The sequence below is a fragment of the Balaenoptera musculus genome, chromosome 2 (genome assembly GCF_009873245.2).
Source record: "Balaenoptera musculus isolate JJ_BM4_2016_0621 chromosome 2, mBalMus1.pri.v3, whole genome shotgun sequence".
Classification (NCBI taxonomy): Eukaryota; Metazoa; Chordata; class Mammalia; order Artiodactyla; family Balaenopteridae; genus Balaenoptera; species Balaenoptera musculus.
In genome coordinates this window covers 58168261-58184465 of record NC_045786.1, presented here as the reverse complement: position 1 = coordinate 58184465, position 16205 = coordinate 58168261, and the positions used below count along the sequence as shown (strand labels likewise).

The 16205-nt window shown below is 39.2% G+C and overlaps 1 protein-coding gene across 3 annotated transcripts in view; it reads left to right on the top strand.

Annotated features, from left to right (window-relative positions):
- Window positions 1-16205, top strand: part of SCAPER (S-phase cyclin A associated protein in the ER) — a 475492-nt gene that overhangs the window by 396435 nt on the left and 62852 nt on the right. For all 3 annotated transcript variants that reach the window (XM_036843858.1, XM_036843856.1, XM_036843857.1), the window contains 2 exons: window positions 2077-2309; window positions 14820-14975. In XM_036843858.1, coding sequence (XP_036699753.1) covers window positions 2077-2309; window positions 14820-14975 — 389 coding nt within the window. The remainder of the gene's footprint in view (window positions 1-2076; window positions 2310-14819; window positions 14976-16205) is intronic.

Below are 16205 nucleotides of genomic sequence, written 5' to 3'. Positions count from 1 at the left end.
GTAGCTCATTTAATGTTGACACAAGACCCTCCAGAGATATTTTTTGCTGTCTGCCACTATGACCTACAGTCCACTGTACTGTTCAATACACTAGCCACTATTTAAATTAAAATTAACTAAAATTAAAAATTCAGTCCCACGTCACACTAACTACATTTGAAGTACTCATTATCCACATGTGACAAGTGCAGATGTAGAACAGTATAGATTGAAACATTTCAATCATTTTAGAAAGTTCTTTTGGGCATTGTTGCTCTAAATGATGGTTGCTTTGTCACCTAGACTCTGAAGTAAGGACAACAGGAGCCCCAGCCAGTCTCAGATGAACATGTCATTTGAATGAAAAATAAAGCTTTATCATTTGAAACCACTGAAATTTTTGAGGAATTTTTCACTGCAGCATAACCTAGCTTATCCTGACTTATACAGAAATCCTTGATTCAAGCTCAACTCCTAATACCACCTTCTGTATTGGGATAGGCTACATTATGCTAGTCACAGCTTGAAGAAGCTCTGTGACTGTTTTATAGAGTTTCAAAGGGAACTTCCATCAGCACATACTGCAGAAAGATTCTACTGTAATTACTTTGGCTTAGGAATGGCTCAGTGGTTAGAGATGGTCAACAGTCTTAAACAAGGCTATTCTCAGAAAAGTAACTTTCATGGAATCTCTAAATGAACAACAACAATAAACAATGGAGGGACTATTTGCTTGTGTTTATAAAGATCTTCCTTTTGAATCGCAGTGATCATTTATTCCTCTATCTTTTGATAGAACTGGTGCAGATAAAGAATGAGAACGAGGCAAAGACTAGTTGTTATTAAGTAAGTGCATTTGTGAAGTTATTGGTAATAATTTACCAAGTGATTTCCCATTCATCGTCTTATTTGAACTTCATGGTAGTCCTAGCAGGTAGACAGATACAGAAACCAAAGCTTGGAAATGTGAAATATTTACATACAGTCATGTGACATGCTGGAGGAGGAACTGGAACTTAAATACAGTGCTATCTGATTCCAAGTCCAAACTTCCTTCCTCCCCACCTTTAGCTTCTTGTCTCTGCCCCTTTCTTGGTAGGGAGGCCTTCAGGAGCCCCTCTTCTCCGTGGGAAGAGTGAACCCTTATGTAGCCAGCATCACATGCCAGGGCACAGAGCTCCCAGCCTGGTAATTATGTATCTAGCCACTGTACTTCTAGTCATCCTTCTCTGCGAGAGCTGATGTTCACACGCAGTAGTATTTACTCCTGGTAATAGTAGGAATCACGGTAAGAGTAGCAGTTACGGTAGCAGATGACACTTCTGTGGGACTTACCTATGTGCCAAACATTGTTCTAAGAATTTACATATGTTGATTCATTAGATACTAAGATTATCCTCATTTAACAGTTGAGGAAACTGAGACACAGAAAGGTTAAGGAACATGTCTAAGATCATATAGCTGCAAGGCCAGAACCCAAGCCCAGGTTCTGACTCCTTGTCCAGCTTTTAACAGGCATATTACTTCCTGTAAACCATAAATAAATAGAGCTCAATATGACCCTATGTATTAGGCAAAAAACTGTTTTACCATTTTGTAATAAGAAATGCAAATTTTTTCCTAAGAGAGGAATTTAGGTTAGATATTTTTAAAATTCACTTTAACAAGAAACAGTGCTATCAGTTTACCAACTGGTTTGTTTTCTGAGTTTATACAAATTTTTAATATACTTTATTCAATTGAATAACTAATATTTATTGAGTGCTTATTATGCGCCTAGGCACGAGCTAAGCATTTTATGTTATTAGCTCATTTAATCCTCACAGGAACCCTATGTTATAGGTAATGTCATTATCCCTGTTTTATAAATGACAAAATTGAAGCTTGGAAGTAGCAACCTACCCAAGGTCACCCAGCTAGCGGGCGCAAAGCTGAGATTTGAACTCGACAATCTGACCTTAGAACCAATACTCAAACATTCAGATGGCACCTCTAGAATTTCAAAATTATTTATGATTCCAGAAATTTTCCATATCATCTCTGTTCATTTTTGGTGGTTTTATTGAAACACAATTACTGTATTTTTTTTCCATCTAGGTTTATGTTCCAGATGAAAATAATGCTATTTTGGGAAGAAATACAAATAAGCAAGTTTTCGAAGGCTTGACAACTGGACTCCTCAAAGTCAGTGCTGTGGTTTTTGGCTGCCTGATTGCCAATCGACCAGATGGAAACAGCCAGCCAATTACACCAAAAATATCAACACAGGAAATGAAAAGCAAACCCTCACAAGGTGATGCTTTTAACAGTCGAGTTCAGGACCTCATCAGGTAAATTTCTAGATTTCTTAAAACTGTCTTTTTTGTTAAAAAATATATATTAAAATAAATTTAAGTCTCAGGGCCCATGTGATGGCAATCTTTCTCACACCGTCCACAAATTCCTAATACAAAATATACCACATTTTGTAGAGAGAAGGAAAATCCTACTAATGAAAAGCATTACAGTTAGAGCTCATCTGTCTTTCTTGATATTTAGATATTTGATATTAGAATAGGTAGTGTCCAAGCTTTTTATAACTTTTTTTGCTGTCAACTCTTTCCAACTCAAAGAATTTCTAAGAATTTCCCTATCTCAAGTCATCTCTGGTTATAAATTTGGTTCAGATTTAAAACAGTAATAATAGCTATCATTTATGGAGCACCCATTATGTGTAAGGTACTGTAGTAGAGGCTTTACAGCCCTGTAAGTGTAGGATTTCTAATACAGACTTTGTAGGTAAGGAAATTGCTTAGTGAGGTTAAGTGCTTTGCCCAAGGTTATGTACTGAATAAGTTTAAAAGTTAAGTAGGAGAGTTGAGACTGGAACTCAGGTCTAGCTGTACTCCCAACAGCTGTATGTTTTCCACTACACAAATGTGGCAATTCCTAACACCTGTTCAAGGTCAACCCTGCTTCCTTCCAAGGTCACCTTCTCTCCTGGGAAATTTATTCCTACTTTGACATCTGAATTCTTTTCCCCTCATGAATCTGGAATCAGGTAGGACATTTAATTTCCCAACAGGGTTCCATCTGGTGTTAATCAATTACCTGTCCCACCTATCAGAAACTCCTCTGTGATCTGCACTGATCTCTGACTTCCAAAACCCATGCAATTTGTTACTCTCTGAAGCTTATAGTAGGTTCATAGGAGAAAGAGAATGCCCTCTTCTGCATTTGCTTCTTTCACAGTTCATAAATTTTACACTGGTCTCTTGTAGTGCTTTCTTGAAAACAGTTGTTTCATTCAGTATCTTTCTTACCCTTGATTACTTTGTTAACTTGTCCCTTCCATCTGCCTGCCCTCTTTCCCCAAGCATATTTATTGCTAGAGAGTACTAGGCCCTTTGGGTCCACAACCATTTATCATACAGCACTTGACTTTGACCCTCCCTGGCCTTTCTCGCAGTTGCTTGATCCCATTCAATTTCCCCATGTCCTCTTGGTCATTGTAGAACCCGGCCCTCTTTGCTGATGAATGCCATTCAGCCCCAGCGTTCTCCCTTGGGCTACTCTGTGATGCAGCAACCCTGCATTCTTGTCATCCAGACAGCTTAGCCACATGCCTCAGCTGTGAAGAGGCAGAAGGTCCAGCCAAGTGCTTCAGTGCAATTCTGGTGGGCCTTCCGGGAGAAAGTACCTACATTTTTACATATATTATTGTAGTTACCAGATCCTTTGTAAAAAGAAGAAGGTTATTGGGGAATAAAAGTAACAGTGGTAATCTGCCAAACCAAGTAACTCATGTAACTTAAAAAGGGTGATTGACAATTATATTACTTCAGTACAAAACCATTCCACTCTTTATCTGACTTGAACCACTTTTGGTAAATATTGTTTTCTTGTAGATAATGCATTGTAGGCTTGCTTGATGATCCCTATATGTAGAACCACAAACCTTATCTCAGATCTTCTTAATGAAGCAAACAGAACATGTTTAACTACTTTCATGCTTTCTTTCTCACCTTCTCAAATATGAAGTGACAGGAAATCTCCCACCACTCCCTGCTACAGCCTGTGCATTTTTTGTCAGTTTATATCTCTAGCATTGTAAAGTTGTGAGGAAAGCATTCCAACACAGTCTTTGGCACTATTCTCTGACCTGTATCCCTAAGGTAGAGCTGGAACAGGGCACATCATCCTGACATATGTCCCTGTTCTCTCCTTATCTGGCAAAGAAGAGGCAAGAGGGTGTCTAACCAAGATAAGGTAATAACAGTGTTTATTCTCATTATTTTACATGGTTTAGTCAAGTTTCTAGATCTAAGGGATCCTCAAATATTTATCACCTCAAAATATGATCACTTGTACTCACTTTGTGCCAGACACTTCACAAGGTCCTGGGATAAAAAAACTAAAAAAAAAACCTTTAACAGAATACCCAAATAATATCTTTCAGTTATCAAACATCAATTTTTTTTTCTATAAGATGCAAATATTGTCAGTGTCAAGTGTTTAGCATAGTTCTAGGAAAGCATTGTGTGTAAGGTAGAAGCAGATTGCAATTTGAAAAAACACTGGTTTGAAATTTGCTCAGGAAATGCATCAGTCCTGAAGCTCTGCAATTCTGTTTTTTCCCAGCTTTACTGAGATATGGGTGACATATAACATTGTGTAAGTTTAAGTTGTACAACGTGGTGATTTGATACACATATATATTGCAAAATGATTGCCACAGTAACGTTCATTAACACCTCCCATCAGCTTACATAATTACCGTGTGTGTGTGTGTGTGTGTGTGTGTGTGTGTGTTGAAACGTTTAAGAGCTACTCTCTTAGCAACTTTCAAGTATGTAATACAGTATTGTTATTTTTAGTCACCATGTTGTACGTTACATCCCCAGAACTTATTCATCTTATAAATGGAAGTTTGTACCCTTTGACCAACCTCTCCCCATTTCCCCGACCCCCCACCCCAGCCTCTGGCAACCACCATTCTACTCTCTGTTTCTGTGAGTTCAGCTCTTTTAGTTTCCAAATGTAAGTGAGAACATACAGGATTTATCCTTTACTGTCTGACTTATTTCACTTAGCATAATGCCTTATATGGCCACCCATATTGTCACAAATTGCAGGATTTCCTTATTTTTTATGGCTGAATAATATTTCATTGTGTGTGTATATATGTGTGTGTGTGTGTGTGTATGTGTATTTACCACTTTTCTTTATCCATTCATCTGTTGATGGACACTTTGTTTCCATGTCTTGGCTATTCTGGATAATGCTGCAGTGAACATGGGAATGCAAGTATCTCTTCAAGATAGTGATTCACTTCCTTCAGATATATACCCAGAAGTGGAATTGATAGATCATATGGTGGTTCTGTTTTTAATCTTTTGAAGAACCTCCATACTGTTTTTCATAGTGGCTTTACAAATATACTTTCCCACCAACAGTGTACAAAGGTTCACTTTTCTCTCCACATCCTTGCCAATATTATCTCTTGGTTTTGGGAGTGTTTTTGTTTTGTGTTTTTGTTTTTGTTTTTGATAATAGCCATTCTAACGGGTGTGAGGTGGTATCTCATTGTGGTTTTGATTTGCATATCCCTGATGATTAGTGATGTTGAACATCTTTTCCTATACCTATTGGTCATTTGTATGTGTTCATTGGAAAACTGTCTATTCAGGTCCTTTGCCCATTTTTTAATTGGATTATTTGTGGTTTTACCATTGAATTGTAGGAGTTCCTTATTTTTTCGAATATTAACCCCTTATCCAGTATATGGTTTGCAAATATTTTCTCCTGTTCTGCAGGTCGCCTTTTCATTTTTTTGATTGTTTCTTTTGCTGTGCAGAAGTTTTTAAGTTTGAAGTAGTCCCACTTGTTTATTTAGCTTCAGTTGCTTGTGCTTTTGGTGTCATATCCAACAAAATATTGCCAAGACCAATGTCAAGTTTTTTCCTCTATGCTTTCTTGTAGGAGTTTCATGGTTTCCGGTCTTACATTTAAATCTTTCATCCATTTTGAGTTCTTTTTTTGGGAATGGTGTAAGATAGGGGTCCAGTTTCATTCTTCTGCATGTAGTTATCTGATTTTCCCAGCACCATTTATTGAAGAGAGTATCCTTTCCCCAGTGAGATTCTTGGCTCCTTTGTCAAATATTCATAGACCAGATATGCATGGGTTTATTTCTGGGCTCTCAATTCTGTTCCATTGGTCTACATGTCTCTTTCTATGCCAGTACCATACTATTTGGATTGCTATAGCTTTGTAATATAGATTGAAATCAGGAAATGTGATACCTCCAGCTTTGTTGTTCTTTCACAGGATTCCTTTGGCTATTCATGGTCTTTTGCTGAAGCACAATTCTTTTCATCATGTTCAATTAGAAATTTATATCTGTCTCTCAAAACAGGGAAATCAAACTTTGCAACCAAGAGGCAAATAGGTGAGTCCAAGTCACTGATACCAGCCTTTTGGAATCAAAAATTAGTAAACATAAGGCATCTATTCAAGGAGAAGTTATAAAACTGTACTTTAGCCAAGCACTTTCCTAGCTGCTAGGATGTACTACAGGCACCTCAGGCTCCACAAGTTCAAAACTGAACACCTTATCTTTCTACCCAAAGGAGATACTTTTCCTGTGTCTTCTGTCCTTATCTGTAGCACCAGTATCCCATTCAGTTACTTAACCCAGCATTCTGAGCATTGTCAAAGACTCTTCACAGTCCTTTACTAAACCAATATTAAGTCTTTAGTACCTATTGATTCTACCTTGTAAATATCTCAGATTTATTACCTTTGCTCCATTGCTACTTCTTTAAGAGTGCAGTCTCTCTTGCAATAGCAGATAGCTTGCCTCTGCCTCTCTCCCCATTCCCCCTTTTTTTTTTTTAATAGACTTTTACTTTTTTTTTTGAGTATTTGTTTTTTTATTTACTTATGGCTGTGTTGGGTCTTCGTTTCTGTGCGAGGGCTTTCTCTAGTTGTGGCAAGCGGGGACCACTCTTCATCGCGGTGCGCGGGCATCTCACTATCGCGGCCTCTCCTTGCGGAGCACAGGCTCCAGACGCGCAGGCTCAGTACTTGTGGCTCACGGGCGCAGCTGCTCCGCAGCACGTGGGATCTTCCCAGACCAGGGCTCGAACCCGTGTCCCCTGCATTGGCAGGCAGACTCTCAACCACTGCGCCACCAGGGAAGCCCTCCCCTTTTTAAAATAACTTGTTTCCTAATTATAAAATTAATATGTGCTCAGTGAGAAAAACGATTTGAAAAACACAGAAGAGCACAATGGATTTTGTTGAATACACAAAAATTATCTTTAATCCCACCACCCAAAGATAATCATTGGTTTTGTTTTGGTTTTGGTACATATATATGTGGTTATTTTATGAAAAAAATTGTAATATATACACATTGTTTGGTCATACTTTTTTTTAAGTGCTTTTTTCCAAATCAACAGAAACTTGCAAATGAATTTTTACTGGCTTTCCAAGTATTTAATTATGTAGCCATGATTTGCTTCAGGTAACCTATTATTACTTACATAGGTTTATTCTAGTATTTTACTCTTACAGATTATACTGTAAAGAACATCTTTCCCTACAGTTGATTACTGTCTTCTATTAAACATTGAGAAGTATAATTTGGGGGTCAAAGAATATGCATTAAGAATTTTGATCCATATTGCCAAATTGTCCTACATGAATATTACATATGAGTACGTCCTTGTACCCTCAGCCTAGACACTGTCGGATATCATCATTCTTTTGAGTCTTAGCCAAACTGAGAGGCGAAAATATTTCATTTTTTATATTAGTAGTGATATTGAACATTTTTTAATGTTCACTGGCCATTTTAATTATTTTGTGAGTAGCCTGTTCATGTACTTTGCCCAGTTTTCTATTGGAGGTATTGACTTTTTTAATTGTAAAAGCTCTTCATGTATTAAAATCATTAGACACGTGCATAGAGGGGCAACCATATGAAAGATAGCAAGAGGGCAGCCATCTGGAAGCCAAACAGAGAGGCTTCAGAAGAATCCAACCCTGCTGGCACCTTGATCTTGGATTTTTTTGGCTTCCAGAACTTTGCTGAGATATGGATGGAATGTGCTAAAGGACAGCCAACCATCTTGTACTATGAAGTGGACTCCAGTGCTGTAGATGATGTTCCTGTTTGTCAGGATCAGTGTTGATTCCCTGTGATAATTCTGTGTCTACAAGGTCTTAGTTCATTACTTTTGATCAGATTGTGTCATCAAACAGATGGCCTCACAAGAAAGCCAGATAGTAACTATCCATAGACAAGAAACCATTGTGAAAACTCAGAATGCAGGAGGTAGATGAGACTGAAGCATCTCCCCCCGGACCTCAGAGATCAAGAAGTACCACATTAGAAGGGTAAGAGGAGCAGCTGCACTCTGACCACAGCAGCCCTCCCACAGGCCAGCACAACACTGCATGAGCCCCCATCCCCCCACAAGCCTGTGGTTTCTCCAGGGGGAAGAAGGAGCCCAAATGGACATCCAGCTCTCCCAGCATTGTGGGACACTTCCACTTGGGTCTCACCTCACCGGGATCGCTGGGGGGATCTGCAGAGCTTGACCACTGGTGATCAAGTAAAAAGGTGTGGAGGGGCTGACAGCAGTCAGCACTCAGATCTTGGTGGACTGTATTGCTGCTTGCAGTGGTGGTGCCCAAGCGGAGATCCCAGGCAGCAGCTCTGCCCATCTGTGGAACTGAGCCTGTAGCCCCATCTGGCCACGGAGCTCAGTTGGCAGTTCTGCTGATTAGGTTCCCCAGTCCCCAGACTGTACTGGCTGTAGAGCTTGTTTTACCACACAACCTGGGCAGGAAAGCAAATTATCATCCTTGCCCTCTTGCTCAGCATCGCCTTCATTCTGACCATCCAGGAAGGCCAGCTGGGGAACCCAGGCAGCTGCAAAACCCAAACTACAGCCCTTCTTAGGCAGGGAACCAAGCCAGCAGAACTACCCAACTGTTGAGCTTAGCCACTGACCCCACATAACCAGGAAGACTGAACAGTAACCCTGGGCAGTCTTAGAGCCCAGCTATTGTCCCACTCAACTACAGAGCATAGCCTGCATCCCCACCCCACAGTGGAGGCCAGACAAAGACTCTTCCCAACCACAGAGACAGTTTCTTTACCCACCCAACTATGGGATATAAATGGAGGCCCTCCCACCCAGAGAAGCCAGCCAGCGACCTTGCTCAACATCAGAGCACAGCGAGCAGCCAACCTGATCAAGAAGCCCAGCCTGTGGCACAGCCTTTCAGAATATTGAAGGAAAAAACTGTCAACCAAGAATGCTGTACCCAACAATGCTGTCCTTCAGGAATGAAGGAAAAATAAAGACTTTGCCAAACAAACGAAAGCTGAAGAAGTTCATCACCACTAGACCTGCCTTATAAGAAATACTAAAGGACATTCTTCAAGTTTAAAGAAAAGGATGATAGGGACTTCCCTGGTGGTCCAGTGGTTAAGACTCTGTACTCCCAATGCAAGGGGCCCGGATTCAATGCCTGGTCAGGGAACTAGATCCTGCATGCCGCAACTAAAGATCCTGCATGCTGCAACTAAAGATCCCACGTGCCGCAGCGAAGATCCCGCACGTGGCAATGAAGATCCCGCGTGCCGCAACTCAGACCTGGCACAGCCAAATAAATAAATAATTTTTTTTTTTTTAAAAAAGAAAAGGATGATAAGTAATAACATAAAAACATATGGATGGGCTTCCCTGGTGGTGCAGTGGTTAAGAATCCGCCTGCCAGTGCAGGGAACACAGGTTCGAGGCCTGGTCCAGGAAGATCCCACATGCCGTGGAGCAACTAAGCCCATGAGCCACAACTACTGAGCCTGCGCTCTAGAGCCTGTGAGCCACAACTACTGAGCCCACATGCTACAACTACTGAAGCCCGCGTGCCTAGAGCCCGTGCTCCACAACAAGAGAAGCCACTGCGATGAGAAGCCTGCGCACTGCAACGAAGAGTAGCCCCCACTCGCCGCAACTAGAGGAAGCCCACATGCAGCAACAAAGACCCAATGCAGCCAAAAATAAAATAAATAAATTTTTAAAAAGACGAAAAAAAAACATATGGATGTGTAATACTCACTGGTAATGGTAAACATATAGTCAAAATTCAATCCTCTGGTATTGTAATGGTGGTGCATAATTCACTTACAAGTCTAGTTTGAAAGTTAAAAATCAAACATAATATAAACATAACCACAGTAATTTGTTATTGAATGAACACTATAAAAATATGTAAATTATAACATGAATAACCTAAAATATGAGGAGGGAGAAATAAAAGTACAGTTGACTCTTGAACAACACAGGTTTAAAATGTGCAGGTCCACTTACATGCAGGTTTTTTTCAATAAATACTACAGTGCTACACAATCTGTGGTTGGTTGAATCTGTAGATGCAGAACCGAGGGTATGGAAGGCCAATGATGGGACTTGAGCATCTGAGGATTTTGGTATCTATAGCATCTGTGGATTTTGGTATCTATAGCGGGTCCTGGAATCAATTCCCCACAAATACTGAGGGACAACTGTATAAAGTTTCTGTATGCTATCAAACTTGTTATCAACTTAAAATAGGATGTAATATATATGTTTTATTTAAGCTTCTACAAACCTGTAGTAGATACATATAGTGTAAAGAAGTCAAAGCATACTGCCGCAAGAAGTCATCAAATCACAAAAGAGGACAGCAAGAGAGGAAGCAAGGATCAAAGGATCTAAAAAACAGAAAATAATTCATGAAATGACAATAGTAAGTCCTTACCAATCAGTAATTATCAATACGTTAAGTGTAAATGGATTAAATTCTCCAATCAAAAGACATAGAGTGGCTGAAGGGATAAAAAAACAATATCCAACAATATGATGCCTATAAGAGACTCATTTTAGCTTTAAAGACACACATAGACTGAGAGCGAAGGGGTGGAAATAGATATTTCAAGGAAATGGTAAGCAAAAGAAAGTAGGGCTAGCTATATTTATATCAGACAAAATAGATTTTAAGCTAAAAATGGTTAAAAGAGACAAAGAAGGTCATTATATGATAGAGAGGTCAATCCACCAAGGATATGACAGTGGTGTGGTAAATATTTATGCACCCAACATCAGAGCACCTAAATATATAAAACTGATACTAACAGAACTAAAAGGAGAACAAAACAACAATACCATAATATGTGGGGACTTTAATACTCCACTCCCAACAATAGATAGATCTTCCAGACCGAGAATCAATAAGGAAACAGCAGATTTAAACAACACTATAGGCCAAAAGGACCTAACAGACATATATAGAACACTCCATCCAACAGCAGCAGAATACATATTGTTCTCAAATACGCATGGAACAATTTCTAGGATGAATCCTATGTTACGGCACAAAACAAGTCTCAACAATTCAAGAACACAGAAATTATATCAAGTATCTTTTCCAATCACAATGTTGTGAAACTGGAAAACAGTAACATTTTACAGTATATACATATGTCAGATCATCACACTGTACACCTTAAACTTACATGATGTATATATCAACTATATCTCAATAAACATGGGGGAAAAATACATTAACCCTTCATCTTACAGGTTTCAAATGCTTTTTCTGTTTGTCATTATTGCCTTTTAAAATATTTAAGTTTTCTATTATTTTATGATGAAGTATATCAACATACACCTAACAAAATTATCAATACCTATGTACCAACTTGACAACATTTTTCAGTAACCAATAACATTTTTCCATATTGTCTTAGATCTTTTTTCTTATTGGTAAGAAACCAGATGTTGTAGATACAGCTAACTCCCCATCTCCATCCCTTTCCCCTTACTCTCGCTCAAGATGTAAATCACTATGTTAGAGTGTGTGTATATGGTTCCTATGCATTTTTATAAAATTTTCATATATATGTGTGTAATATATATGTATATATGTAAATATATACAAATATATAAAAATATATTTGTGTATATAAAATTTATATGTATATATTTATATATAATATCCATCAACAATATATCCTGCTTTCTATTTTTTGTGTGTATTTAAAATTTACATAAATGCTGTCATACTATTTTGTCAGTTTCTATGTTCACATAACATGGGGTTGAGATCTACTTATGTTGATGCATATAAATCTGATAAATTCATTTTAACTGCTCTACAGATTCTATTAAATGAATAAATTCCCAGTTTGTCCATTTTCTATTTGAGGGCAATAGTTTCTATTTTTTCACTATTTCAAGCAATGATACAATGAATATCCTTGTAGAAACCTTCTTTTGCACCTATATGGGAGTTTCTCAAGTTTATATGCCTACAGTAGGAATTTATGAATGTTATGATAAATGCATGTCCAACTTTACCAAATAACACCAAATTGTTCTCCAAAGTGATTTTACAGATTTCACTTTCCATCAGTAAAGGCTAGGAATCCATTTCCTCATATCCTTATCAGTGTTTTATATTAACTCACTGATTTTTGTCAGTCTCATATTTGTGAAATGGTATTTTGTGTTGTCTTCATTTTCATTGTATTTATGATTAGTAAGTTTGCATGCATCTATTTTTAAAATACTGCTATTATTACTACTAGTAACAATAAAACTAATAATAAAATGTATCAACTTCTTTGCATGTACTAGCTTATCAGTCACTTATTACAAGAACCTTATACTAACATTCTATTACATTAAAAAGGAAACAGACTGGGGGCTTCCCTGGTGGCGCAGTGGTTGAGAGTCTGCCTGCCAATGCAGGGGACACGGGTTTGAGCCCTGGTCTGGGAAGATCCCACATGCCGCGGAGCAACTGGGCCCGTGAGCCACAATGACTGAGCCTGCGCGTCTGGAGCCTGTGCTCCGCAACAAGAGACGCCGTGATAGTGAGAGGCCCGCGCACCGCGATGAGGAGTGGCCCCCGCTTGCCGCAACTAGAGAATGCCCACGCACAGAAACAAAGACCCAACACAGCCATAAATAAATAAATAAATAAATAAATAAAAAGGAAACAGACTAAGAAGGGCAAGGTAATTTGCCCAAGGTCATCCAGTAACTTGCAGGGCTAGGGTTCAATATGTCAGTATGTCATTTTCCCTTCATTATAAGATAATAGGGTTAGTGGTCATCATTTCATACTTCCCAATTTTCAAACTGTAGGATAGTGGTCCCCAACCTTTTGGCACCAGGGACCGGTTTTATGGAGGACAGTTTTTCCACGGACTTGGGAGGGGGCGGTTTTGGGATGATTCAAGCGCATTACATCTATTGTGCATTTTATTTTTATTATTATTACATTGTAATATATAATGAAATAATTATACAACTCACCATAATGCAGAATCAGTGGGAGCCCTGAGCTTGTTTTCACTTGCCACTCACTGATAGGGTTTTGATATGAGTCTGCAGGCAATTAATTTATTATAGTCTCTGTGCAGTCAAACCTCTCTGCTAATGATAATCTGTATTTGCAACCACTCCCCAGCACTAGCATCTAGTACTGCTTCAGCTCCAGATCATCAAGCGTTAGATTCTCATAAGGAGTGCGCAACCTAGATCCCTCGCATGCGCAGTTCACAGTAGGGTTCGCACTCCTATGAGAATGTAATGTCGCTGCTGATCTGACAGGAGGTGGAGCTCAGGCGGTAATGCGAGCTATGAGGAGCAGCTGTAAATAAAGATGAAGCTTGGCTGGCTCACCAGCCGCTCACCTCCTGCTGTGCGGCCTGGTTCCTAACAGGCCACGGATCGGGACCAGTACCGGTCCGTGGCCTGGGGGTTGGGACCCCCTGCTGTAGGAGATGCTCAGTAACCAGATAAATGCATTTCCTAATGTAAAAGGAGAAAGGGAACATTATTTTATACCTTTTAAATAGTAGACTTAGAAGAGGCTCCAAACATGAATTATTCATCAGATTCTCCTTCCTTTTACAAAAAACTGTATTAGTAAATGAACAGATAGGGATTTTAGTGCACTTACAAGCAGAAGCATCAATTCCTTTGCACATATTGCTGAAAGTTTGTATGTGTTGATTTTCAGAACTGCTATATTCAGAGTCCTGCGCTTTTCATACACGTAAATGCAGTAGCACTGAATTGGTATAAAATCTCTAAGCTAAGGCTGATTTATCCACAAGATCATTTATAGTCTTCAAATATTTTCAATTATTTCTGCTTTGTGGACTAATAAAAGAGCTACTGTTGTTGGTCCAGGTTAATAAACAGCTCTGGAAAACTGTTTAATAGACTGAAAAGATGAAAGCGACTTCATAAATGTTCCTGTCAACTCTCAGGACTGCTACTTTTCATAACAGAGGGCAATTAGATTCTCACTGTTTGTTATACTCTTGATGGTGATAGGGTTTTAAAAAAAGTAGAGAATCCAAAGTGGCATTAGAAGTTTAGGTTGTAACAGGAGTGTCTAGGTAGCATTATCTTATTTTCTGAATTCTGGTGAATTTAGCTTCCTAGTACTTTGAGAAGTACTGCTTTTCAAGAGGATAGAGATCATTATAAATCATTTCAATTATTGTCAGACTCTCTAGACGGGTGAGAATGATCAGATGATCACTTTCCTGAAAAAATAGCATCAGAATAACCAAAAGAGAAAAGAGAACCATTTACAGAAGTAGCTGATTATTCAGGACTAAATCTAAGGAAATTGTTATTTAAGATGCTGTACCCAAACCTGTGTGTGTTGTGTTTGCTTGTTTGAAGGGTCTAAGCCTGTGTTTGTTAAGATTTATCTTTGAAGGTGAAGATGTTGCCAGACTATGCAGACTGATAACACACATTTCTCCCCACATCTAGCTACGTGGTGAACATTGGTCTGATCGATAAGCTTTGTGGCTGCTTCCTCTCGGTGCAAGGCCCAGTGGATGAGAATCCCAAAATGGCCACATTTCTGCAGCATGCCGCAGGGCTCTTACACGGAATGTGCACGCTGTGCTTTGCGGTCACCGGAAGGTAAGGCCTCTACTTGACGTCAGTCTGGAGTCAACTTTTGAAACATCTCTTGGACTTTGCTCATTTTGGAGTCATTTCATAGGGATGTACATGGTCATCTTGGGCTGTTTTCCTCTTTGTGCTACCTCTGTCCTTATTGGTTTCCCATATTGAGACTTGTCTAATATTTCTCATTTTCCCTGGCTACATGCTCCTGTCAGAGCCTATTTTTCTTGTTGGTGTCATAAACGTAACTATAATTTCTACAAGAGACCTTAGAAGTCATCCAGTCCCTCTTCCACTGAGATCCAGAGGAATCAAGTGATTCTCCTTGAGTCAGCAAGTCAGTGACAAAGCCTAGACCAAATCTAGTCAGGCCCTCAGCGCAACACGGCACAGCTTCACAGTGCCCTGACCATCACATGCTTTCAATTATAGCCTCCTAGGTTCTTTATTTTCCCCTTTGTCCTTCCAAGGTATCTCCATGAATAAGAGAAAGGAGCCATCCAAAAACAGTAGCCCCCTGACGTCACACATGACCCATGGGCATCATTTTAGCCAGTGTGCCAGGGACTACTACTGGCCTGGTTGGCCCTTTAAACCCCCTCACCCCACCCTGTGGACTGTCCTCAAAAACAATAATTCTCTAAGAGAGACAGAATAAACCGCCTCGTGTTCTTTTCTCTCCCCTCCTACCAAGTAAAAATCATTTGCAATAGTGACTTAGTGTTTCTGATAGAAATATGACACATCCCTCAGGCATATTGAGGATGTTCAGTAAAACAATTTTCTTATACTTAAATTCTAAACAGCACTGCATACAAATTATATATATATATCAGGGATTTGTCAAGAAGAAAACTAATGATTTGAAACTAATAAAGTCTAGCTACTTAAAGAAATCTTATCCAGCCGTATTCAATGTACACACAATGCTAATGTCTGTATTCAGAATATTTTAAAAGAGAATTCGTTTTCTGAAATGAACTTCCTCAACATTTGTTAGTCTGTTATGCGTAGGATCCCGACACCCACCTATTCTTCCTTATTCTTGCCTAATCCCTCTACCCCGACTCACATTTCTAGGAAGATTAAGACTGTCTGAGTGTCAAGGAAGCCAAGCACGGCCTGTAGTCAGTGTTCCACTTAGTCTGTTCCCTCTAGAAATGTAGCCAGAGCCTACCTTCCAGGGATTTGATGAGAACTCAGGAAGTGGCTATTTGTAGGTCTGTGACCTAAGTAAGTTCGGGT